Source organism: Tenrec ecaudatus, chromosome 13 (genome assembly GCF_050624435.1).
Source record: "Tenrec ecaudatus isolate mTenEca1 chromosome 13, mTenEca1.hap1, whole genome shotgun sequence".
NCBI lineage: Eukaryota > Metazoa > Chordata > Mammalia > Afrosoricida > Tenrecidae > Tenrec > Tenrec ecaudatus.
This window is the reverse complement of record NC_134542.1, coordinates 22407987-22431715: the sequence shown is the minus strand read 5'-3', so window position 1 is coordinate 22431715 and position 23729 is coordinate 22407987. Positions and strand designations below refer to the sequence as shown.

At 50.8% G+C, this 23729-nt stretch overlaps 1 protein-coding gene across 1 annotated transcript in view; it reads right to left on the bottom strand.

The window, feature by feature from the left end:
- Positions 1–18218, bottom strand: part of MARCHF4 (membrane associated ring-CH-type finger 4) — a 116742-nt gene extending 98524 nt beyond the window's left edge. The window contains exon 1 of the mRNA XM_075530248.1: positions 17724–18218. Within this exon, the coding sequence (XP_075386363.1) occupies positions 17724–18218 (495 nt within the window). The remainder of the gene's footprint in view (positions 1–17723) is intronic.
- Positions 18219–23729: the final 5511 nt, after the last annotated feature.

Below are 23729 nucleotides of genomic sequence, written 5' to 3'. Positions count from 1 at the left end.
GCTCAAGTGGGAAGAGAAAGCTTTGAAAATGATGATGGGGGCATGTGTGCAAATGTGCTTGACACACTGGATGAATGTATGGATTGTGATACAAGATGTAAGAGGCCCCAAGGAAAGTATTTAAAAAAAAGATTATGTCTTCTCACGGTACTTATTCAGCCTGTATGCTGCGCAAATAATCAGAGAACCGGCCTATGTAAAAAAGAACGTGGCATCAGGATGGGAAGAAGGCTGTTTCATATCCTGCCACATGCAACCCTGATTGCAGAAAGTGAGGAAAACCCAAAGCAATTGCTGATGTAGATCAAGGACTAGAGCCTTCAGTCTGGATGAAAACTCAATGTAAAGAAAAAGAAACCCAAAATCTCACAACTGGACCAATAGGTAATATCACGATAAATGGAGAAAAGTTTGAAGTTGTCAAGGATTTTGTCTCATTGAGATTCATAATCAATGCTCATGGAAGCAGCGGTCAGGAGATCAAATAACACATTGCAATGGGTGAATCTGCTGCACAAAATCTCTTTAGAGCATTGAAGAGCAAGGATGTTACTTTCAGAACGAAGATGCATCCACCCAAGCCATGGTATTTTCAATCAGCTGAAAAGCACATGGATATTGGACATTGAATAAGGAAGACTGAGGAAAAAGTGATGCATTTGAACTACGGTATGGGTGAAGGATATTGAAAGTACCATGGACTGCCCGAAGCACAAGTCGATCTGTCTTGGACAAAAGTACAGCCAATATGCTCCATAGAAGCAAAGAGGATGAGACCTTGTCTCGCGTACTTTGGACATGTTGTGAGGAGAAGGACATCATGCATGTTAAAGTAGAGGGGCAGATAAAAAAAAAAGAGGAAGGCTTTCAAGGAGATGGACTGACACAGTGGCTGCAACAATGGAGCCTGAACGCCTGAAACATAAGAGCACCTGTTGGATGTGGGTGGCCCAGGACCGAGTGGTGTTTGGTTCTGTTGCTCACAGGGTTGCTATGAGTTGGAACCAACTGGATGGTACCTGCCAACAACAACACGAAGCCAGAGCATTAATTCCTCTGCCTCTTAATGTCCCAACAGCAAAGACGTTCTGAGTGATGTCCAAGCACGCTGAAAGGTGGACTCACCTTGTCTAAATATCTTCAACAATGAAATGGAAATAGCAGTTATCAGGTTGGTCCTAAACTCACTAGGAAATGAAATTAACCATAAACTCACCCCCTCCCCTCCCATCTTTCTTCCCCGTATCTCCTCCATTCTCCAAACGTTCTGGTTAATGAACACTTCCCTGCAACGTCAAGTCTTGGGCGTCCGTGAGTGAGGATTACGGCGACTGGAACAGGAATGGAGCAAGGGAGACTAGGTCGCTCCAATAAATTCCAGGTGTATTCACTAGTATTTCTCAGCCTGAAACCCAGCTATGCAGGTAGGTGGGATGGACTGCAGGCTGAGAAATAGGAGATCTCAGCTCCAATGATTTGCCTGCCATCGTGAACAAGTCACCTCACTCATCTGGTCCTGGTTTCTCATTTTCAAAATGCATGGAACTGATATCCTCTTGTTGCCTCCCACCCTAGAAACATGAGATTGTGATTCCGCCTGTGTTGGAAGATAAAGCAGCTCTGGGATTCACAAGGGTCCTTCCAGACTCCCATGGGGCATCCAGATAAAAATCTCAACTCAATCAACCAAGCAAAATTTTGTGCGGAGTTATTGCTCCCAGGCTGGTGGCTCTCGAGGCCAGCCAGACCACTAGGCTCCAATTACGGAAAGGCCATTAGGCCTAAGCTCAAAGAGGCTACATGGAGTGGATAAGCACCAGAGAGGAGTAAACAACCCCCTCTCTTCCTTGCACCCCATCCCACTCCCCAACAGGAGTGATACAGGGTCTCCAAGCACATTGTTGCCAGGGTACCGGGTACAGTTGAGTCGGCCCCCCTAGAGCCAGCGGTCAGGTCTGAGTCTTCCTTCAGTGGAGCTAAGGATGAGTTCAAACAATAGCCTTTCAGTTAGCAGCTGAGCGCTATCCCTTTATGCCCCCAGGGCTTCCTTTCTTAAAGCGTAACAGGGCCAGTTTGAAAAGCAAAAAGTTACATCCTGGTGGCCGCGCACGCAGCAGGAAAAAAAAAAAAAAAGAAAAGCAAAAAGTGAGAGAGGCTTTGGGTCCAATGGAAAAGGAATCTCTTCCGCATTTCCCTGTGCACGCACGGCCACCCTTCACTGGCTTTCTGCCTCCTCATGGGTGCTTGGCCACTCTCTGGGGATCCCTCTCTGCACCTCCCAGCCTTTGGTTCTTGCGTGCAACGCATGCACGCAGCATACTCTTTTGGTTGCTGGTTCACTCGCCTGCCTCAGATCGAGACCCTGACTCCTCATCTTTCCTCCACACCTGGCTCCCAGTTGTGCCCAGCCATTTTCTGATGAGCCACACTGTTTGCTGTCACTAGGCAGGTGAACCAGGAGGGAAATGTCTGAGAGGACATGGTCACCTTTAACTCATGACCTTTGGAGCTAGAAGATCCCTTAAGAGCCCACGAAATCGATTCCCTCAAAGAGTAAGACCAATGAGACTCCTGGCGAGACTCCTTCAGGTGCTGCCCATCTTTGACCCTGGTTCCCAGCATAAGTGAGCCCAAAGCCCTCTCCTCCCCTCAACTAGCTCCGCTTCTCTTTTTGTCCAGCTTGTTTAATAGTTGTGCTCTAAAAACAGCTCTATCAACCAAATATTAAGCCATAACTTTTGATGGTGGAAAATGTCAAACACACGCAGACCTAGAGAGACTAGTAGAATAAGCCTGCAACAGGTACCTATGAACCTGGGCCCCTGAGTGGCACACATGGTTTGTGTTCAACTACTAACCCCATGGTTGGCAGTTCGAACCCGCCCAGTGGCACTGAGGATGCAAAGCCTGGTGATCTGCTTCCATGAAGGCTGTAGCCGAGACCCCCTGTGATTCACTTCTGTAACAAGGGGTCATCATGCACCGGAGGCAACCGGACAACAGCGCTTACCCATCACCCAGCTTCAGAATGATCCACGCACGGCCAGTCCTGCCCATCTATAATCAAGGAATTGTTTTGAGGCAAATTCCAGGCATCATGTCAGATTCATACTTTAAAACTTGAATTGCGTTGGTGGGAAGGGTGGAAATGGATTTAAATGGAAAGAAAGCCTCTTTCTTGGGTCACGGCCCATTAAGTGTATTTTGCTTTGTCTGTGTGTTTGCAGGGGAGCAGACAGGGAATCCTTGGGATTGCATCATAACGTTCCCTAGCCCCTTTGGTTTTGTTTTGCTTTTGCAGCCAAACACTTAGTAGCTGTCAGAAGAAAACAAAACAAACCAAGATGACAAGCCTTGTGCAGCATCTCAGTGGTGACTTTGCAAACACCAGATCCTCTGAACTCTGGAACAAAGACGAGCTACAGCGGGGAGAGTCGGACCAGCGGAGACCTGGCTTCACTCGGCTAATGCACCCTGCTTCCCCGTGTTAAAGAGTTGTATTCCATGTACAAACACACACACACACACACACACACACACCTCTGTGCCGGCTTCTCACTCATCTCCAAACCCACAACCGAGATACAAACACCTCTGCACGCCCACCTGCACCCATTCACCTGCAGCCACCTGGTTTAGGAAGTTGTTTCTAAACCCTTCGGGGAATGGGGCACTCCAAGACTAGAGAACTTTTCTTTCTACAGTAGCACGGTACTCCACAGAGGCCGCCATCTGGGGCTCTTGGGGGATCGCCCCAGGATGAATCAAAATATATATACCAAACTCGTCCAGTGGGTCACCGAGCACGTGTCTCTGGGGTGCCGGGGTAAGAACCCGTAAAAAACAGGATCTAATGGCTGAGGCTGTTCATGCTGCTGATTGCTAGCTCTGTTTACATGCTTACATCTGTGACGGAGAAAACTTTCCTGCCCACTCAATCCTTGCACTGCTCAGGGGGCCACCCTGCCAATCTCAGCACACATGGCACACTACTCGCACCTGGGGGCGCGTGCAAGGCAGTTTCAACATGCACTTTGGACAGAGCGGGAAGGAGAGGCTGCAAGAGAGAACTGGAGTTGATCCGAATCTCCCTTCTCTCACACTGCTCAAACCTACTGCCTTCAAGTCCATTGAGATCAACGGTTCTCCCCCTTCCTCCTGCCGCGACCCTTTCAAACAGTTCCTCGTGTTGTGGTGACCCCACCCCCCGACCATAAAATTATTTTCATTACTACCTCATCACTGTAATTTTGCTACTGTGATGAATCGGGCGACCCCTGTGAAAGGGCCATTCGACCCTCAGAGGGGTCAGGACCCACGGGTTGAGAACCGCTGATCTAGATGATGAGTGACCTGAGCCCATGGGACAGAATAGCACCGCCCCTGTGGGTTTCCAAGACTGTAATTCTTTACAGGAGTGGAAAGCCTCATTTTCCTCCCATAGGGTGGCTGGTGGCTTGAACTGCTGACCTTGTACTTAGAAGCCTAACCAGTAACCAACTCCTCCACCAGGGCTCAATGTGCAAGGTTGCTAGGTGCTGTCTGTTTACCTTCTCACAAGTCTATGAGGTCTGTATTTTCAGCAGCTGCATGTTACGGATAGAAGACACAGGGATTCAGAGGCGTTATCATGCGTTTACCAAGAGCCACACAGCTAGTAAGGAGTAGACTGGATTCTCATGCACGAGTTCCCAATCACAAAACCCTGGGTCTCCTCTTTGCACCTGTAATCTTCATCCCCCTCCCGCAAGAGTGAGGAACCTCCCTTTCAGCTATGTTTTAATTTTCATTTTGAAATCATTTTAAACTTGCTAAAAAGTTGTCAAGAGAGCACAAAGAGTTTCCTTATGGCCAATACACAAGTTTTCCCACCTGGTAACATTTTCTAAAGTCCCTGGTTCCTTCCATGTCAAAAGTGTCACACACCGTCCAGTGACCACAGTTGGATGTGGAGAATCTATTGTAGATACTTGTCCATAGGCTCTAACGGTTAAGGCATTCGTGGGTAACCAAAAGGCTGGCAGGTGGAGTCTGCTCAGAGGCAACCTGGCAGAAAATCCCAGCCCTCTATTCTGAAAATGGAAAGGCCCCTGAAGCACACGTGACCCTGACATACATGGGCCACATGTGCAGCAGAGTCTACTCCACAGCAACTTGTTGACAGAATCGCCATCAATCACAAAAGAATCACAACAAGGAACTTAACACTGATGTAATACTATGAACTCATCCACACACCTGACTCTAGAAGCCCCATTGGTCCAGCTCACATCCGTCTTCCGGTGCAGGATGCAAGCCAGCATCACAGATTGTCATTGAGTTGTCATGTCTCCTTGGGCTTCTCTGATCTGGGACAGTTCCCCTATCATCCTTCATCTTTCATGACCTTGACACTTTTGGTTTCAATTTTGGGGGCCCTTTACTGTCCAAAGTGTCACAAACCGTCCCATGACTGTAGTTCACTCTGAGTACCAGGGGTCAACACTTGTCAATAGGCTTTTTGACTGGAGGCCCCTGGATGTTTAGGAAGGTCTCTGCTTTGATTCATCACAATGGCGTCCCCTCCCTTGCAGGAAGGGCACAGATATCTGTACAACCTTTCTTTCCATCTCCAGGCACTGCTGGGATAGCTCTAAGATGATGTAGGGGAAGTGGAGGTTCACGGAGAGGAAACTGGGATTCAATTTCCAGGCGATGCACCTCATGTGCAGCTGCCTGTCTGTGGAGGCTGAGGTGTTGCCAGGATGTTGAAGACGTTCGGTGGAGCTTAAAGATGAACAGAGACTAGAAAGAAAGGCCTGGCTAAAGTCAACCAAAGAGAACCCTTTGGATCACAACACTCAGCTTGATGTCTGACCATAGGGATGGTTGGAGGCCCTGTGCATGGGGCTGCCGCTGGTCAGTGCGATGGGGCTGGGGCACCACTTGACAACCACTAATAGCAACAGTCCTACGGCTCTCTTGGCGGCTCCCCCTGAGCTCAGCAGCCGTAGTCACACAGACCAAAGCTGAAATCCTCAGAGGAAGGTAGAAGAAGACTCCGGAGAGCTGGGTGCATGCAGTCAGACAGTGACACAGCAAGCTAATGATTATTGTATGCTTTGGGTTTGGGGTGGCTAGGCTGAGTTCTGCATGCCTTGTCTCACTGAAGCCTCACAACTACCTCTGACCCAGCTTCTGTTCTACAGAGGCGGACATGAGACTTCTGATTCTAGAAGTGACTCGCTCAACTGACACAGCAGCACTGGAATTTGAGTCCCGGTCCCTCCTAGACACCATGCTCATTGCCTCCGGAAGCATCTCCCACTCGTTGATTTTTCAGGAATAGATCACCAGGCCTTTCTTTCAAGGCACCTCCGGATGAACTTGAATCAGCCTCCAGCCTTTCCGTTAGCAGTAGAGTACACTGACCATCCGTACAACCACGGCTCCAGAAAAAGAACAGGACACACGCAAATACAAACTCAGCGAGGGAAGTCCCAGCTGGAGAGTGAATGCTGCGTGCGTAGCCAGACTCGGCCTGGCACCTTCTCCTTCTTTGTTTATAAAGAGATTGGCAGGTGTGGGGAAGGTGTTGAAGCCATAGCAACACAAGGAGATAGAAGCATAAGGCAGAAGAGGAAAGGGAGCAACTTTTTAATGAGGGCATCACGTGATTTCATTCAACCTATCCCCAGCTGTCAGAAACACTGTCTGCTAACCTCCAGGTGAGCAGTCTGAGCCCACCAGCCACTTCTCAGGTGAAAGATGATCCTGTAAAGATTTAGAGTGGCAGAAACACACAGGGACAGTTCTGCCCTGCCCTATTGGGTCGCTATTGGTGGGAATTGACTCCATATTGTCAGTGAGCGAGTCTCAGGACCTGAGAAATTGGTGGTTCAACAGCCTTTCATGTGGGAGGCTCAAGAATCCATTGCAAGATCAGTCACCCCCTTTCAGAGAAGCCTTGGGTGTTGCTATGATGTTGGACATGTTGGATACGTTTTTCAGAGTTTCCAGGCTAAGATGGACTAGGAAGGCAGGTTCAGCAAATTGCTCCCAAAAATTAGCCCAAGAAAGTCCTGTGGTTGACAACCAGAACACGGTCTCCTTCACAATTGATCACGGGAATAGCACGGGGCTGGAGGTGCATGGGCTTGGTACGAGGGGAGGGCTGGCTCAAGGACAGCAGTGACCAACAGTCTAGGGAGGGTGCTGAATGCACAGCCCTTGGGGTGTGCACTTGGGCTCTGTACTCCCTCTGCCCTTCCTTCCTCTGTGCCTTCCTCCACAGGCACAGTCTGCTCCCGGCCTGTAGAGGCTCGAGTCCAGGGGAGTCTCTTTCTGCACAGTTCCTGCCGAGCAGAGCATGCCGCTTCTCAAAATGTGCCCGAGACGCAGGCATGACGGAGATGGGTAAAGACAACGCTGAGGAGTACAGGACCCGGAGAGGAGAGGACAGAGATTCCGCTGACTCAGGCAACTGTGCACCTCTGATTGTCAGGCACGAAGGGGTGGGGGTGGGGGGTTCTTCTGGGGTCAGGGCATGGCCTCAGAGCATCTGATGTTTCTGAGGCTCCAAAGACAGGCTGGGCGGAAAGGTGACCTGGGATTCAACGCTGGGTCTCTGAGACATGCTGCTGGAGTGTGGTACAGAGCGCTCCATTGAACGAGCAGTTGCTGTGTGCTTGGGACTTTAAGGCATCATGCTGACTCCCTCGAGCGAGCATCCAGCTTGGGGCTGTGTCCTTATCGGGAAAGCAATGGACTCTAGGTCCAGGGGGGTTAAATAACCAGCTCAGGATCACACAGCTGGGACAGGACCAAAGTGGGATTTAAATCGTGTCCTTCTGGCTCCAAAGCCCATGCTCTTCCTGTCATCCAGCAATAATGGAACGAGAAAAGGTCTGCTTCTGGCAAAATGGTCCCAAGCCAGGATAATGATCACCATGATTGCCAGGCTGGGAACCATCATTATTTGTCATTAAGGAATCAGGAAACAACACTGACTAGGCCCTCACGGGATCATCACGATGCCTCTTGCTTGACGGTTTAATGTCTACACCCGTTCACATTCGTACAAGTGCACTCGCTCACACTCTTCACTCTGACACACTCTCCTACACCGGCTCACACACTTGCACACACTGAGGGCTGAGCACAGCATTCTTGATCTGGAATGGGGATGCGCCAGGAGGGAGGGGAGAGGCCCAACAAATACGTGTTGAGCACCTACTGTATGCACAGCCCTTTGCTAGCCACTATCGTGGAATCAGAAGGATTCTTTCGGAGAACATGATGCTGAGCCCCTTTCATTCGCTCTTTCCATACAGAAGGAAAGTAATTTCACCTGTCCTCTCCAACCCTGGGGGGGAGCCCAGGTGAGATAGTGGCTTACACATTGGGCTGTTAACCACAGGTCAGAGGTTGGAAATCCCCAGCCCTTCCTCACGAGGAAGGTAAGACTTTATCCACCCGTCAAGAGTGACAGTCCCAGAAATCCACAAGAGTAGGTCTATTCTGGCCGATAAGGGGACTGTGTGTTGGAATCCACTCCATAGCAGTGAGTACGTTTTGGAGTTTTCTCCTCCAACGCTGGGGAGGGCCCTGGAGACATCCTCTTGAAGCAGGGAGCCTGGGAATTGCTTGCCCTGAGAGTCATGTGTGAAGTCCATTCCTTTGATTCCAGCTTTGGGCCTGTATTCGTAGGCTCCATCCTTGACGACTGATGGCTTGCTAGCAGATCGGGCACTCAACTGGCAGCTTATTCAGTGGTACCTATTTCATTCTGAGGTAGGGGCCATGTGCACTCCACTTTCACTTTTCCCAAACATAGGGGAGGTATGCAGCGTGTACTCTACAACACACACACACATATGATCTGTCTCAGGAGGGGGGCGGGGTGCAGCTCGGGCCATACGGTACTCGTTTGCCAGCTCCTTCCATCCAGGCTGACTTCCAACTTGGCTTCCTTCCCAGCAAACAAGAGGCCGCTCACTCATCCCCACCCTCCTCCGAGTATCCATCCCCCCTCCTCTCCCTCTCCTCCAATTCAGGGCACTGCTGGGCTTCTCCAGCACACAGGCTGGAAACAAGAGTCTGGAAAATAGCAAGCCAGCAATTCCCAATCTCTCTCCTTCCTGCTCCTCACCTCTCGTGAAATCCATGTTCCACAACCTCCTGCCTGAAAAGCCTTATCGGTCCCTCTGTGTGTGGGGAAGACACACCCAATCAACGGGCTAACACGCCCCATCTCAGATGTCAATTGGCAAGAGAAGGATTGCTCCCAAGAGACCAACGATGTACAGACAACTGGGTGGAAAGTGAGGACCGAAGCTCAGAGGTGAGAACCGTGCCGTAGCACTGGGGCCACCAAGCTGTCTCCCCTGCCCATGCCATCCAGCACCATCGATGAACACCCATGTGCCTATGTGCGGACGTAAGCAAGGAACAGCTGAAGCTGTGAGGCGGCCATGCATCTGGTGGTAGCATTCAGAGTCCGGAGGGGGAAGAGTCCTTCCAGTAGGGGGTAGACTGGCAGAAGCAGGAATTGAAAGGCTACAGTGAAAACAATCCACTCACAACTCTGGGCATAAGCTGACACCCCTTTTGGGGGGATTATCTGAATCCATAAGCCCATGACAGTGGCCACTGCCTATTGGCCTTGAAAGGCTTGCTCTTTATTATTATTATTATTATTAATTTTATTGGGGGCTCTTATACAGCTCTTATCACAATCCATCCATCCATCCGATGTGTCAAGCACATTTGTACATATGTTGCCATCAACATTTTCAAAACGTTTTCTTTCTACTGAGCTCTTGGTGTCAACTCATTTTTTCTCCTCCCTCCTCCACCCTCCCTCCCTCATAAACCCTTGATAATTTATAAATTATTATTTTTTCATGTCTTACATTGACCGCTGTCTCCCTTCGCCCACATTTCTATTGTATGTCCCCCTGGGAGGGGGTTATATGTTGATCATTGTGATCGGTTCCCCCTTTCTAACCCCACCTTCCCTTTCTCCTTCTGGTATCACTACTCTTATTATTGGTCTTGAGGAGTTTATCTGTCCTGGATTCCCTGTGTTTCCAGCTCTTATCTGTACCAGTGTACATGCTCTGGTCTAGCTGGATTTGTAAGATAGAATTGGGGTCATGATAGTGGGTGTAGGGGGTGAGCATTAAAGAACTAGAGGAAAGTTATATGTTTCATTGTTACTATACTGCACCCTGACTGGCTCATCTCTTCTTTGTAACCCTTCTGTAAGGGGATGTCCAATTGTCTACAGATTGTCTCCACTCGCACTCCCCCTCATTCATGTTGACATTTTTTATTATGCATCTTCGATGTGAAAGGCTTGCACTTTTACCACACTAGATTCGCCTTCCTTGCTGAGGGCGAAGAAGACTTGGTGAAGATCAAGGACTGCAGCTTCACTCTGGACTACAGCTCAATGAAAAGAAAACAAAAATCCTCGTGACGTCACAATACACAAAGAACAGATTGAAGTTGTCAAGGATTTTGTCTTGCTTGGCTCCACAATCAATGCTCATGGAAGCAGCAGTCAAGAGATCAAGCAATGCAAAGCACTGAGTTAATCTGCTGCACAAGACCTCTTTTAAGTGATGAAATGCAAGAATGTTACTTTGAGGACTAAGGTGCACCTGACCTAAGTCATAGTGTTTTCAATCACCTCCTATACATGTCCAAGTTTCACAGTGAGTAAGGAAGATTGAGGAAGAATCGATGCATTTGAATTATGGAACTGATGAAGAATATTGAAAGTACCATGGGTTGCTGAAAGAACAAATGACTCTGTCTTGGAAGTAGTACAGCCAGGGTGCTCCTGAGAAGAGAGGATGGCGGGGCTTGTCTCCCGTACATTGGACATGTTCCCAAGAGAGACAAGTCCCTGGAGAGGGACATCATGTTTGGTAAAGTAGAGGGGCAGTGAAAAAAAGAAGAAGGCACTGGACAAGGTGGACTGACCCAGTGGCTGCAAACAATTACATGACCATCATTGTGGGGATAGCGCGAGACCAGGCAGCGTGTTATTCTGTTGTATACAGGGTTGCTATGAGTCAAAACTGACTCGACGGCACTTAACAACAACCACCTTTGTGGCAGAAATTCATACTTTCCAAATATGGAGGTTTATTTTTGTGAGTGTAATTACATTAAAATTGTTTTTTTTTAGTTTGAGTAAAAGTTTACCGAGCGTCTCAGTTTTCCATCCCATAGTTTATACACAGCTTGTTTCACTGAATTTGTTGCAATCCTCTCCCTTCCCTTTTCCTCTCATCTTCCCCTTTCCTCTCTGGCCGTCCCCATGCCCATTAGTCCTTCTTTCCTGTCTTCTGAACTTTCCTTTTGGACAAACACTACCCTTTCGGTCTCAGGTGGTTGATGGTAATAAGGCATATGTGTTAGTCAGAGCTGACTAGAGGAACAAATCCAGAGATGCTCATATGTATATATGAAAGAACTTTGTATCAAAGAGTAATTGTATCTTAAGGAACATCCCAGCCCAGTCCAGATCCGATACCAGTCCATAAATTCCTCTTCAGACTCATGCAACACATGAAATGATGCCAAATGCAGGAAGATCACAGGCCAGTGGGTGGAAAATCTTGTAGATCCAGTGGCGGTAGAAACATCTCAGTGCTGGTGTGGGTCTCCACGTGGCTTCTCTAGCTCCAGGGCTCTGGCTCCATCAGCGTAGTTCCATGTGGCTTGTCACCAGGAAGATGAAGCAGCGAGTGTGTGGGCTGGCCTCCAGTGAGCGTTTTGTCTCCATAGCGCCTCCAAATGAGGTCATCAAGCTGTGACCTGATTGGCAGGCTAAACTCCACCCTTTCACTCTTAATAGTCTCAAGTCGACACCAGATAAGGTAACTAGCACTGCGTGCATTCTGAAAATGGAGGGTTTCTGTGATCCCAGAGCAGAGACTGTTCTTTGCATTCTTTGCTGACGATACGTGTGCGAATGCCAGGTATTATGCACACTGGGGCTGGATGGACTGGGACAAGCTAACCCTCTAACTTGGAGTGGAGAAAGGGCTAACATTCTTCTACTAGATTAACATTCTCTCTGGAACCCAAAGAAGTCTCTGGCAGACCTAAGTGGTTAACACACTGAGCTGCTAACCAAAAGGCTGATGGTCAAGTCCACTCAGAGGTGCCTTGGCAGACAGTGCTGGTGATCCACTTCCAAAAAAAATCAACCATTGAAGCCCCTGTGGATCACAGATCTCATCCTGCACCCATGGCATTACTATGAGTCAGAATCAACTTGACATCAACTGGTGATGGATGGGGATGAACGGGGATGGGAGGCCCCAACCTACCTGATTTCCCTCCTAACAGCCCATTCTGTCTTGTTACAGCTTTACTAAAAAGTTCTTTCTAATGTCAAAACCCAAGTTCGCTTTCTGCGGAATCCATCACTGCCTGAGCTGCTACCCACTGTGGCCCCACAGGCCAGGTCTGCCCCTCCTTCCGATTTGACTCTCCCAAGCATTTGACATCTCCTGTCCGCAGTCCTCCCTGTGGAGTTGCCCACTGGATGAACTCAGGAATCCCATTCATTCAACAAGGGGACCTGTGCCTGGCACTGGGAAAGGAGAGGATGATCCCATAGTGAGCAATGGCCTCCCAAGATCGAACAGTCCTCTTGCAGCTCCTCCCTAGGATCCAGCCTAGGGGACCCTTTGCTTTGGACAGCTGCCTCATTGGCCCTTGAGGAGTCTGGGAAGCCTGGACCATGCTCCTCTTTTAGAACCTGCTCTGATTACCTAGAATCGCTGCCCAGACAGCTTTGTGCCTTCTTCAGGGCCTACAGCCTCCTCTTCTTCAGGTCTATCAACTGGGACCACCCACACAATAGAAGGTGGACACAAGAAGTAGCCATCAGGAGTGGTATGGCCAGATCTCGGACAAGCTGGCTATAGCAAGGCTCCTTGTGGCACAGCTGGCCCAGAGCTAGCTGTGATAAGAGAACTGGGGTGCCTGGGCCCCAAAGACCAGTCGCTATCCTTTAGCTGTGTTTCAGCTCAACATCCAGAGGAATCCAAAGACTCTACATTTACACCTGGTCTTGCAGGGCTTGATAAAGGGGTAGTCACTAGGATAGGCGAATAGGGTGTATGTTGTTTCACAGCTGGCCAACGGCTTTCCTGGAATAATTTTTCTCTCTCCTCTAGGAAGGAGACTCCACTATATGCGCTGCCCCTAGAGCCCAAAATGAGGAGCCCTGCTGGCATAGTGGCCGTGCGTTGGCAGAAAGAAGGGGCTTTCTACTCCTGGGAGGATTAGCAGTCTTGGAAACTCACAGGGGCCCAAACTCCAGGAAACGACCCTGGGTCGCTATCGACTCAATGGCAATACGTTTTTAAGGGCCCCTCCTCTGGGTGCATGTCAGATGCAAGTTCCGTGCTAAGAGAATTAAGAACACTGTTTGGGTCACTCCTAAAGTGCTGTTCGGTGTCCGGGGCAAAGGTCCGTGCATCTTGCTTTCCATTAGATCCCAAACCAAGGGGGCTGCCTCGCTGCTCAGGTGGCTCCCATCCTCACGCGCCTCCAGGTGCTGACAGCTGACCCACCTCTTGGTGGAGAGACACAGCACTTCTGCTTCCAGCCGTTTGGCCTTAGCCTGGCAGCCCAAGCCAATTCCTTCTCCCTTGGTCTTCAGCAGCAACAAAGGAGCCACCTCTCACTAATTGGGGGAAAAGGTAACAAGGTCCCCCACTTGTCCCTCGGAATAGGCACTCTGTACCAGCTACCGTGAACCTCACAGCTCTTTCTTGTCCCTGGTATTACTGGCATTCACCTTGGTTTCCCAGTCTGCATGCTCTTGATCTCTATCCGCCTCTGTGATGTCTGGGTGAGATTGTGGGACTCCCAGAGGGCAGGGCCACATCACAGGGCTGTCCCTGCCCTGTGTCTCTGGACCCTGCTCAGCAGAGCAGCAGGCACAGGGAGACACTTAATCAAGACTTTGATGCCAGAAACAGAGGCCCATTGTTCCGTACCCAGAGCTTTGCACGTACCTAAGAAGCAATGCACAGCCACGGTCAGACGGCAGCCCGAGGAGCAGTCCTCCTGCCAGCTGGGGTCAGGGCAGACGCCTCCTTGTAAACCAGGCAGGGGGCACCCTCTTGCCTCTCTGATGGTAATCCTCACCCCACCACCATCATAAAATCACCATAACAGCAAGGACGGATATGGTGCTCATGAAATGAGGATGATCCCAAACTCATCCTCCAGATTTACAAACAAGGACCCCAAAGCCCAGAGGAAGCCTGATTTGTTCAGGCCTCATACTGGTGCAGTCTGAATGCAGACACCTGGACTCGCTCTCCCCAGCACCCTGGCCAATGCAATGTCCACCAAGAACAGTGCATGAAGGATCGCCAACGAGATGCCTGGCCTATGCTCTTGTGGGTCCTTGACCTGTCTGCCCTGAATGGATGGCTAAGAAGACAAGCATCTGCTCAGGCAGCGCTCGCTCCAGCGCTTGTTCCCACCCCTCTCCCTTTGCCCGCTCTTCTTTCTTTCTGTTGCTCAAACATGCCAAGTTCGTACCCACTCCGGCCTCTGGACTGCCGTTGCCTGCACCTGGAACGTTCTTCCCTGGACCTAGGCAGAGCCGGGGCCTTTGATCATTTGGGCGTCAGCTCACAGGGCACGCTCTCAGGAAAGCTGATCCTTTATCTTCTGAGCTGCTGCGGCTGGACCTCTCCCACACCCTCCCCTTCATGCCTGTCTCAAATGCCTTCCTGTTTTAGGGAAAAAGCACTCAAAAGTCATCTTTACCAACTTGCTGGTTCACCTATTTCCGCGTCTCTGCTAGAACGTCAGTTTCAGGACGGCAGGATCACATGTGCTTGGTTTGCTCCCTGATGCTCACTAGGACAGCATCTAGCGATGCCCAATCAGCATCTGTTAAATCAGTGCCCGTTAAGTGGCTGCGTGCCCTTTGCAGAAACGTTTATAGGTAGACCCAGCTGTATCTTCCCATGACCCCTCACCACACACATGCAATCCTAGGGCAGACAGAGCCCTAGTCTTCATGTATGGCAACCTTTTAGCCTCTGGAGCCTGGTCGATGACTGGGTAACTGTTCAGTCCCTTTGTCTAAGCAGGGAAAAGACAAAGACAGTTAGCAACTGAGCCTGCAGACTTGCTCCACTCCCGGCTCCACGTGCGTGCAGATAGTTGGGCAGCAGTTCTGCTCCTGAACCGAAACTGAGGTACCAAACTCTCAGCAAAGCACTCTCTCCATCCCTCTTCCTTCCCTCCACAGCTTTCCCTTCTGATCCTCTGCCTCCCTTTTTTACAGAGATGCTGTCCAAAACAAACAAACAAACAAGAGAAAAGTCAGAAATGTATTCGCCGTATTACATTAGTATCTATATTCCTATTGTTACTACTCTAGCAGAACATCAGGCAAAACTCAGAGTCCTAAGCAGGTTAAGGTAACCAACCCCCCAAACGTAACAGCTATACCCAACATATACAATCAGACCCGCATAGATAGTAGGACCAGTGACGACAAAAACACGAATGTGTCCCACTAACCCGAGCGATAGAAAACCGGCAAGACTGCACCCTGGCAAAGGCAGAGCACTGCAGAGACCCGGGGAAGCAGTCCTGTTAAGTTCTGGGGCTTACAGATTTCACTGTCCTTGGATTTGAGCCAGTCTTGACGCAGCACACACCCCTGTTCCCCCCTGCCCAATAAGAAAGTCCATTCTTTTATGGGTAATAAGTGTTTTTCATTCAATGACTTACTTAGGGCACATCTTAATGATAACAAATAAGGAGGGAAAGTCCCTACCCTCCTACTAGACCTTATATGATGTGAAGGCATTGTCTAATATTGCCAATGAGTTCTCTCTCTGAACTACAGCTTTTCCACGATCAAGACACATGGTCCTCGTGTTTTCATTATTTTCCAGGCATTGCCACTCTCAGTATCTCCTGCATGTTGGAAAGGAGGCAAGAAAAAAAATGTCTCTGCACCGGAGAAGCTGGAAAAGGGACCCAGAGGCAGGAAGCCTTTTGAAGACCTTCACAAAGCAGGTGAAACCTCATTCTAGGACAGGCTCCAAGTCCTGCCATTTTCTAGAAAGAAGGAGTTATTTAGCCATACTCCCAGCAGCCCCTGTGACAGATAGACCCAAGCCAGCCCTCTGGGAGAAGGAAGAAGTATCTGAAGAAATTAGGAAAGCTGAACAACTTCCTTCTTTGGGGAAAGAGAAAGCTCTCTCTTAGAGCAAGATCTTGAACTAGGAGACCACAAAGATACCCTGCGGCTCACAACCACGCCCGTCCCCATAGCAGCTCTGCTGGAGGACAGGGCTGGGAGGGGCAGGGAATTGAGGAGCGCCCTGGACCTTGCCCTCTAGCGGGAAAACATCAACTCTGGACAACACTCAACCTTGACCTCCAGGCAATCCTGCTCCCAAGAAAGAGGAGCCTGGCCTCTCCGAGACTTCTCCAAGGCATCTAGTCACACAGAGATCTCTATGGCTGCCTCTCCTAATCCCAGGGCTGTGGCCTCCCTCCATCATTACTGGTCCCCGAAAGGCTTTGTCCATTCAGAGCAGAGACCAACTGAATGAAAATGCCACCTAAACCTACATCTCCCCCAAGCCACGGAGGAACTCGAGCATGGCATCCTAGGGTCTGCCACTTCCTCAAGGAGCACCCAACACCTTGCTTCCACCTCAGGGAAAGGACTGAAGACATGGCTGGTACGGACCCATAACCCTGCCCAGGTTAGCAACGGAAGGTTCCTTCTCCAACATCAGAGTTCCAGGTGAGCCTTTCCATCTGAGATGTGTCGTTCGAGTTCACGAGTCCAAACCAATGTGCACATGCTTGTCAGAGTTTCTGACGAGGTTGGAAGTGAAGCTGGAAGGCTGGGGTGAGGGGAGCATGTCTGTGGACCTCTGAATGCATGGGGTGAGAAGGGCCCTCCAGACTGAAGAAAGCTGTGGTCCACGAGGCCCTTGGCCTCCCTCACCCTGGATGGAGAGGTTTTGAGGGACATTCGATGCCAACGTTCTTCAGGCTTGAGAAGAGGAGCAGACACCTCCCTGAAACTCACTCCCATCCCCATTTCCCTGTTTCTTTCCTGCCTAGGAAAGCCCAGCCCGGCCAAGGAATAACTTAGTGAAGGAATCATCTTCCGGGACTTAAGATTCCTGTCCATTCCCTCCTAGGTGGTGAGAGCATATTACTGAGGTTGTCGATGTCGTATGGGAGGGGTACTGTCCAAGCAAAAGAGGGGGCTTGTAGGGTTCGGATAGGAAAGAACAGGAGCTCAGTACTCAGAGAGCGCAGAGAGCAAAGAGAGCAACGGCATTTGAGTCTGGGGCTGTGGGCAAGCCCAGAACAGCATGTTCACAACAAACCAGATCAAAAGATAACTTTGGCTGAAGCATGACCATATGACCAAGTCCCCTCAATCCACTCTACTCTGAGAATACATGGGGACCCCTGGGAGGAAACTCACGGCCATCAAAATGCAAAAACTGGAATACCATCAAAGAGGCTCCAGCCGGAACCAGTCACCTTCTGAACCGACCCTAACCACGTCACCCAGAAGCTCTTGAAAAGTTACAGCCCTCACACTAGAGACGTCTTAATGGTTCCCTGGGACAAGCAGGTGAGTAGCAATCTGCAAGACCTGGAAATACCCCGAGGAAGGAGGAGAGAAGGCCAAGAGGACTCACCTGTTCTGGGCCCTGGAAGCAGATCCGGCAGAGAGGGGTCCTCATTCCACTGTCCAGACTGCTGCCCAGGGAGTAGCAATCCTCAGCCTTCCCCTTTCCGAAGAAATCGTCCGAGGAGGCAGGGCTGAGCGGGGAGGCAGGGGGTCCGGTGGCTGGGTCACCCCAGTCATCTTCCACAGAAGGTGGCAAAGGTGGCGGAGGGGTCTCTCTGACAACCCCCTCTCCAGGGCCTCTCCAGCCCGCCCACCCACCGGCACCCAGAGCCGGAAGGGTGTTGTTGTTGGCCGCCAAACCAGGGGGCTGGGGGTCTCCGTGCATGGGCAGGGGGGCTGGCGGGGGGCGCCGCAGCAGGAAAACCTTCAGGTCATTGAAGAGCATGCGGCAGCGGCACTTGAGGAGACCCTGGTGGCGCGACATCTGGGGGCCCAGGGCACAGAGTCCACAGCTGCAGCAGGACCACCACAGACAGAGCAGCCCACGCAGGGGCATCAGCATGTGCCCAGCGGAGGCCAAGCGCCCAGGCGGGGCAGCTGGAGTCTTTGCAGAGCAGGCTTTGGGTGCCGACAAGGTTCCTGTGTTCGGAGGGCACCCTGCTTTGCCACGGGGCCCTGCTCTTTGGACCCCCCACCCCCCTGCTCTAAACACACCAACGCCCTGGCCCCCACCACTGAGCCCCGGGAGTCTCTGATTCTGAACTCTAGCAAGGCCAAGCAGCCAAAAGTTACTCTTGCCCACTCCCCCGACCCCCACCTCAGACCTGCTCAGGGGGGTTCCTTTCAGCTGCTGACCTGGAAGCTCTGGTAGGGCCAGGGGGAGAGGAGTATTGGGAATGAGCTATGAAGGACTGTGAGATCAAGATTTAATTGTTAGAGAGTTCCCCAGGAGAGGTTGGCTAGGAAATTATTAGACTCGCCTCAAATTCCTAGGCCGTGGGAAATCTCTCTCTCTTTTTAAATCTCTGAAAGGGGGAGGGCGAATAAGACTATAAATCGTATATTGGGTGGATTGAGCTGGGCCTCGGACAAACTAGCTCAGCGAAGAATTGGAGAGTGCATGTGTGAGAAAGGATAGTTCCGCGAAGAGTAAGAATTTGGCTGTGGGTTGTGGGGGTGAGGCGGGGAGTGGGGGGAGCAAGGCTGGGTGAAGTTTGAATTCTCTTGGACAGAAAACTGGGCAGTGGAACCCAGTAGCACCAGAGTTGCTTCTAAGAGAGTAGTTGGAGGTGGAGGGGCGGTGGGAGGTGGTTGCAGGGAAAATTGGGCAAGGGTTTTGTGCTTTGCTGGGCAGCCAAAGGGCCGCTGAGAAGAGGGGAAAGCAAAGGAGAAGTGGAAATAGCTAGGGACTGGAGGCAAGGAAGGAAGTGGGGGAGGGGGGCAGATCACTTAACCCTTGCAGAGCTGTCTCCTTCCTGAGCTTTAAGATCCTCCTGGGGGTGGGAGCAAAATGGGAGTGGAAGGGGTGGGGGCCGGTAGAGAAGAGGGTCTTATAGGAAGGGCAGACGGAAAGAATCGTTACATGGTCTCAGCCCTCCGCCCATCTATACTGCAGGCTGTCAATCTGAGGTCCCTTCCCCTGGGCTCCATCAAAGGCCCCTTCGAGAGAGGGGCAAAGGCCAGGAGAAGGGCAGGTCCCGAAGAGCCTGCGGCCTCGCCCTCCTCTCCAATTCCTCCTCTGGGTGGTTGTCGCCCTCCTCCTCCTCCTCCTCTTCCTCTTCCTCCTTCTCCTCCGCGCCTGCCCGCTGCCGCCCAAGCTCCAGAAGCAGCGGCGGCGGCGGCTGCTCGGCGTCCGGGTGTCTCCCGGGCGCGGGCTGCTCCGTCTCGTCCTCTGGCTGCTGCCCGCCGTCCGGCGCGGCCGCGGCTCCGGGCTTCATGATCCTCCTTCTCCTCCTCCTCCTCCTCCTCCTCCTCTGGGGGCCGGCCCTGAGCCCCCGCGCCCGGGCAGCGCTGCTGCCATGCAACCAGAGACGAGGCAGGCGTGGGGATGGGGGCGGGTGGGGAGTGCGGAAGGGTGGGGGAGGGCGGGGGGTAAGAAAATGCAATAAAACTAGGGGAATAATTTGGTTCTCAAATGATCAGGAAAGAGTGCTCCTGGGGGGTGGGGGCAGAGAAGGGCGGCTGCTGGGTCTCCTCCCCGGCAGCTCTGCCCGTTCCCCGCCCTCCCCCACCCCACCCCGGGGCGGCCTCGACCCGCTCCCTGCCCCCCACCCCACCCTCGCCCCTCCCTCCTGGCCGCTGCCTCTGGCTGGCTGCCTGGGCTCGCTGTTGCTACCTCTCCTAGAGGAAGCAGCGAGGCAAGGTTTGTTTGCGGTGCAATTGCGCGGAAGGTAGGAAGCAGCACGCGAAGGATGCGGCCGAGAGGAGGGGGGAGGCAGCCGGCACTTGGCTCCGGCTTAGTCCTTGCGACTCCCCAAAGCCGTATATAAATATCGCTCTTAGAAAAGCCGAGGAGAAGCGAATCAGATTCCAGGCTGCTGCCAGGTGTTGTCTTGTCTTCCGCCCGTTGCTCAGCACCCGCCGCCGCGACTGCTGCCCCCCTGGCTCAGTTCCCAAAGGGGTGGCGCTGGAAGAGAGGTGGCGGCGCGGCGAGGCGACCGTCCGAGGACCAGAAAGCGAGGCTCTCTCGGAGAGGAAGCGGGCTCCCAGCGATCTCCGCCGCCGCCGCCTTTGCTGCATTCAGCACCCGGGGCGAGTGGACAGCTCCCACCCAGCCCCAGAGCGTCACGCTGCTGGGGGGCCTGACGCAGATGCCTCGGATGGGTGGAGGCGGGAAAGGGGACGCGACGCGGGGAAGAAGCCAGAGGGAGAGGGAGCCAGGAGAGGAGAGAGTTGTGCGGTGGAAAGGGGGCGGGGGGCTGTGGTAAGGGAGCGAGAAGGAAGGAGGGCAGGGAGGAATTTAGGGAGGAGAAGCGAAAAAGTGGAGAGTAAAGGCAAAGGGAGGAAGTAGAGTGTGCGGAGAGCAATTCAAGTGCGCACTCTTACCTGCTGCCCGCCCCCCATTGAAAGTGTCAGTATGGGTGGCACAGTTGTAGGCTTTCTGTCCTCTGTACACTATCGCCCACGCCCCAACACACACGCACCACACTAACCCATCCCAATCTGAGTCCATTTCCCAGCTCATATAAGCATTTTAAGCAGATACCAGTCCGCAAGGCCGGGTTAGCAGTAGAGTTTGGAGACTACCACATGGAACCTGGGCTCTGGGTGTCCACGTATCCCTCCTGATGAAGACGTCCTGAGAAAGAAATATTGCCAACAGGAGGAAAGAATGCCAGCACTGTTTCCGCCCATGGGTTCTGGGTCTGAAGCTTCACAGTGCTTTTTCTTCCCCCTTTGAAATTCCTTTGATACTAAGTGCCGAGATCGGTGTCTGCCTGTGAGCAGTGTTAGCATGGACCAGATACTCAGCACACACACACTTCATCGCAGTCATCAGCGTTTCAAGTCATGACCAGGAGCATCTTCTACACAAAGAATGCATGCATCGTATGCTTTTTACAAGCCACAAAACCCCCATCAACCTGTTTCCCAGGTATGCAATGTGGCATGTTGTATACAAAAAACACAGGCAGTATAGCTTCATCTTAACTGACAGCCTCAGCTTCTTCCCTATTCAAGCGTTCCACTGAGCCTCTGACAAAAGATAATTTAAAATAGATTTTCATTTCTCTCCTATTTCTGCTCCTGCTTTAAGTCATCCCACCCCAGCTTTCTCGAGGAGTTGGTAGTGGGTACAAAAGTGTCTCCCAAGGAGAGGAGTGGGTGGTCCTCACAAATACTCGGTAGGTACAACTGTTCTTGTTGATGATGCTGTTGTTAGGGGTCGTAGAACCGATTTTGCTTGACCCATGTATAGGTTCCTCATGAGTATCATTAAGTATTCTAGAGTTCCCACTATTCACAATGGTATCTATAGCTTATTATGTTCCACACAGTCTACTTAACGCCTTTGCGAAGTCAAGAAAACCCAGGTAAACCTCTTTCTGGTAGTCTCTGCTTTCAGCCGAGATCCACCTGTAACTACAGGCTTCAGTCGTTTAAAACTTAGGACGACTTTCTTGACTTTCCTCTTAAGTGTCTTTCTTTTTTTGCTCTCTGTGCCCAAGACCTCTCTGTGCCCACACACCTGGTCGAGATGGAAAAGAAAATTCAAAGAGCATTCCACACACCTGTAGTGGTACCTGTAGAAGTCTCACAACTATAGACAGTAACAAGAAAAACATCTCTGCCGCCAAATAGCAGAGTTCAAGAGTCCCAAGAACTCTATCCCATTGCCGCCATTTCCATAAATGATGTATTTCTACAGGTATTAAGGAAGGAAGCCCTCAGTGCTATCTGCATGGTGGTGAGCCCAGGGTAGCTATGAATAACAATGAAATCTAATGTGTGTTCTTAATAGCAGCATTAAGGCTGACCTGCAGAAGAGACCTGCTTTATTATTTTTTAGTTCCATCAGCTCTGTGTTCCACATCACCTTATGCCTGCCTCTAATAGTAATTAACTTACCTGCTCATAATGAACTTATCATACATTCATTTCCTCTCCGAAGACTCGGAAATCGTTGAAGAGATGAGCCATGTTCGTATTTGTGTGATCAGCACATATCACAACACCAGAATTGTGGTAGGCGATCAAGAGAATGAATGTGACTGAATGAAGGGGCTCTTTGCTTCAGTGAGACTACCAGAGTTCTCCCCTTCAACCTAGACACTCTCACCGTGTTGCTTGTAGGTGCTGTCAGATCCATTCTGACTCAGACCTACCTGGGGTGCAACAGGATGGAAAGCTTCGTGGTGCTCCCCTACACTGGCAATTGCTGTTTGAGCCCATTGCAGCTGTGCTGTCAACCCATCTTGTGAATCTTCCTCCTTTTTACAGACCTTCTCCTGTACCAGGCACCATGTCTTTCTCCAAGAAGTTGTCCCTTTTAAGAATATGTCCAAAGGATAAGTGTGTTGGGCAGGGTTCTCTAGGGAAACAAAACCAGGAAACTTGTGATTATATATATGAGGATAGGTTTCTACAGCAAGAAGGACTATAACAGCTAATTAGTTCACACAACAACCAGTCCAGAGGGCTCAGTTCAACTCACTTCAGTGGAACAGTTAATATACTGGAAGTCCTTCAGTTCACATGGGCCTTGTGGTCCAAGATCAAGGAAGCAGACAGCAGGATCCTCCCTTGGACAAGGCAGGCAGCAAACAGCAGTGTGCATTAGCAACAGTCAGGAGCCTGGGAGCTTAGCGAAGCAGGCCCAGATGGAATACAGAACCCAAACAATGCAAGCGACAGGATCCACCAGCCCCAAGCTCAAGCAATGTATGCACCAGCAATGCAGCAAAGCAGGTCTCGAAGGAGCCTCAAGCTCTAAAGACATGATCCATGATCCACGGGTTGGCTTGGCCCACAGTGGTATAGCACACAGGTTGAGGCAGAGAACTAGCGAAAGCAGCAGCACACTCTGATCACCAGAGAGCAAGAGAGGAAGAGGAGACCCTTGCAAAGCCATTTCTCTCTTTTCCCTCTAATCAAACTGTGACCTGATTAATCCCACACGTTCCTATTGGCCATGTTGGCACAGTAAACCTAACTATCACAATGAGTGGCAAAGTCTTGCCATACTGTACTTCCTTCAATTTTTGTTCATTGTCCTGACGGCCCATAATATACTCATTATTCCTTGCCAACATCACATTTCAAGGGCAACAATTTTTCTTTGGGCTCCCTTATTCATTGTCCGGCTCGTGTATGCATACGAAGTTATTAAAAATACCATGGCTTGAGCCGGGATCCCTTTGGTCCAAAAAGTGGAATCTTTGCACTCGAACACTTTAGAGAAGTCTTTAGTAGCAAATTTGCCCAAAGCAAGTCATCCTTTGATTTCTAGACTCCTGCTTCAATGAGCATTGGTTGGGGATCCAAGCAAGATGAAATCGTGGGCACTTTCAATCAGATCTTTGTTTATTGCGATGATGCTTATCAGTGCAGTGAAGAGCTTTGATTTCTGTAT